Source organism: Portunus trituberculatus, chromosome 39, assembly GCF_017591435.1.
Source record: "Portunus trituberculatus isolate SZX2019 chromosome 39, ASM1759143v1, whole genome shotgun sequence".
NCBI lineage: Eukaryota > Metazoa > Arthropoda > Malacostraca > Decapoda > Portunidae > Portunus > Portunus trituberculatus.
In genome coordinates this window covers 22,201,200-22,203,588 of record NC_059293.1, presented here as the reverse complement: position 1 = coordinate 22,203,588, position 2,389 = coordinate 22,201,200, and the positions used below count along the sequence as shown (strand labels likewise).

General features: G+C 39.7%; 1 protein-coding gene across 2 annotated transcripts in view; it reads right to left on the bottom strand.

Annotated features, from left to right (window-relative positions):
- The window catches only part of LOC123515553, a 2,852-nt gene extending 1,186 nt beyond the window's left edge, over positions 1–1,666 (bottom strand). Inside the window, exons 1-4 of one of the 2 annotated variants that reach the window (XM_045274286.1) lie at positions 1,160–1,666; positions 648–864; positions 370–528; positions 1–272 (exon numbers count right to left, since the gene is read on the bottom strand). The exon at positions 1–272 is cut by the window's left edge and continues 1,186 nt beyond it. In XM_045274286.1, coding sequence (XP_045130221.1) covers positions 1–104 — 104 coding nt within the window. In that variant the 5' untranslated portion in view covers positions 105–272; positions 370–528; positions 648–864; positions 1,160–1,666. The remainder of the gene's footprint in view (positions 273–369; positions 529–647; positions 865–1,159) is intronic. The other variant, XM_045274288.1, reaches the window with a different exon arrangement.
- Between the last annotated feature and the right edge of the window lie 723 nt (positions 1,667–2,389).

The following is a 2,389-nucleotide window of genomic DNA, read 5'->3' as shown; positions in this document are numbered from 1 at the left end:
GCTGTCTCTATACCATCACCCCACCACAGCTGCCAGTTGCCGTTACAGAACACCTTGTGAGTCCATTTTTGGTAATCCTTGAAGAGATAAGTGGAGTTCTCCATCTTGTTCCTTCTCGTCCAGCAGGTGGCGGCGCACTGCTCACACCGATCACCCCAGCAGTTAGTTAGGTCGCCCACACTCGTCGCAGGTGTAGTTGGCCATCAGACAGGAAGCGTAGCAGGTGGGCGGATAGGGAGTAGAACCATCAAACTTCTCGAAGTAAAAGTGATCTATTAGGAAGGAAGAAAGGAAGGAAGGGGGGTCAGTGAGCGCCAGCGTGGTGCAGTGTTGTGAAGGACAGCCTTATTGAGTGCCTTATCAGCTCACCTTCAGCGGCGTGCAGGAACACATCTTTGTGCTGGCAGCGGTCCAGTTTACTCAGATAACAGAGGCCTTGGCTGGGATGCACCACAAATGAAGTGCAGGAGTCACTTGCCAGGCAATTTTTGGTGCACTGCAGGATGAGGTGGGGTCCCAGAGGGCCTCCTGATAACACACAGTTATAGCAGTAGCAGTGGTAGTACTAGTAATAATAGTAGTAGTAGTAGTAGTAGTAGCATACTTTCAGTATGGACTCATTTCATGCAGACGGAAGTGACACCTACCTTTGGCCAGCTTAAAAGAGCTGATGAGGTATCTGGTGATAGCGCTCTTGGGAGACACGTGGCGGTATTCAGTCCCTGATATGGCGTAGTTGACAGTGGCGGCGGCGGCAGCGACCATAACCGCCGCTATGATCCCCTGCACACAACCATTCCTCCTGGAGAGAGCTTTTGAAGCTTTTGAGCGAGGCATAATGCTGAACAGCGCAGACAGCCACTTCTGTGGGTGTGTTGTGTTTGAGTACTTTGTTATAATAAAAGTAACAATGACAATGATGATAATAAATGGCTTATTAATATTGCAGGGCTAAGACTGAAAATAAAATGGGTTGGGGAGGCTTAACAATAGATTTTGTTACTGCTGCTACTACTACCTCTACTACTTCTACTACTTCTACTCCTACTACTACTACTGGTACTACCACTACTACTACTACTACTACTACTACTACTACTACTACTACTACTACTACTTCTACTACTTCTACTCCTACCACTACGACTGCTGCTGCTACCCTCTCTCTCTTTCACTGATATCGCGGTCGCACCCTGACAGCGTCACGAGCACAACTGAGATCTTCATGTCGCCGGCTCGCCGCCTTCTTAATACATTCCTCAGGGTTGCCTCTCGCTCACTGCTTGATTTGCATGCGGGAGGAGGGAGGGAACACATTACCTACCAAATCTCTTTCTGCCTCGGAACTTATCAAATTATTGCGTCATATTTAACCGCTGTTGTTTTAGTTTCTGAGATGCATCCGTGGTAGGCATGTGGTAGGCATGGTGATGAGAACCTAGCGTAGCATAAGTTACAGAAGCGGTCAAGGGTTGCCTGTGCAAGCCTCGATGTTACCGTGGTGTGTATACTCTCAAACCTTTCGGCGTTTTACCACACCTTTTAATCAGCAGGCTCTTGTAGAAGTCACTCAAGTTTTTAAAGATATGTTTATGGTTTTGTTGATAATCTAATACGGCATCGAGAAGAGTAATAGAGTATTCAAAGGCGATTTTCTTGTTCCTGTTTATAGTTTGATAACGTCTATGATGGTAAAGGAGTTTTCAAAGATGTTTCTACCATCATCATTATTATTATTATTATTATTATTATTATTATTATTATTATTATTATTATTATTATTATTATTATTTCTATTATCATTATTATTATTATTATTATTATTATTATTATTATTATTATTATTATTATTATTATTATTATTATTATTATTATTATTATTATTATTATTATTATTATTATTATTATTATTATTATTAGCAGTATTAGCATTATTATTATCAATATCATTATTATAATTATTATAATTATTATCATTATTATTGTTATCATTATTATCATTATTAACATTATCATCGTTATTCTTATTATGAAAGTCTAATGTGCTTTGCTTGAAATCAGTTGCCTTCAAGGGTGCTTTTATTGTTTTAGTGACAATATGAAATGTTCTACGAAGTTACTTTAGTTATAAAGGTGTTTTCATGATCTTGGTGATAATTCTACAGGCTCTAAAAGTCACTGAGATTATCAGAGATGTTTTCATGATCTTAGTGATAATCTAACAGTGTCTAGTAGTACTGGGTTATTGAAGGGCGTTTCCATAATGGTGCTAATAATTCAACGGGACATAAGTTAGTCAGACTTTTAGAGGTATTATCGTGATTCTAGGAGGGAAATTCATGAGGTGTTTTTCATGATTCCAGTTATAGTTCAACAACAACCATAATTG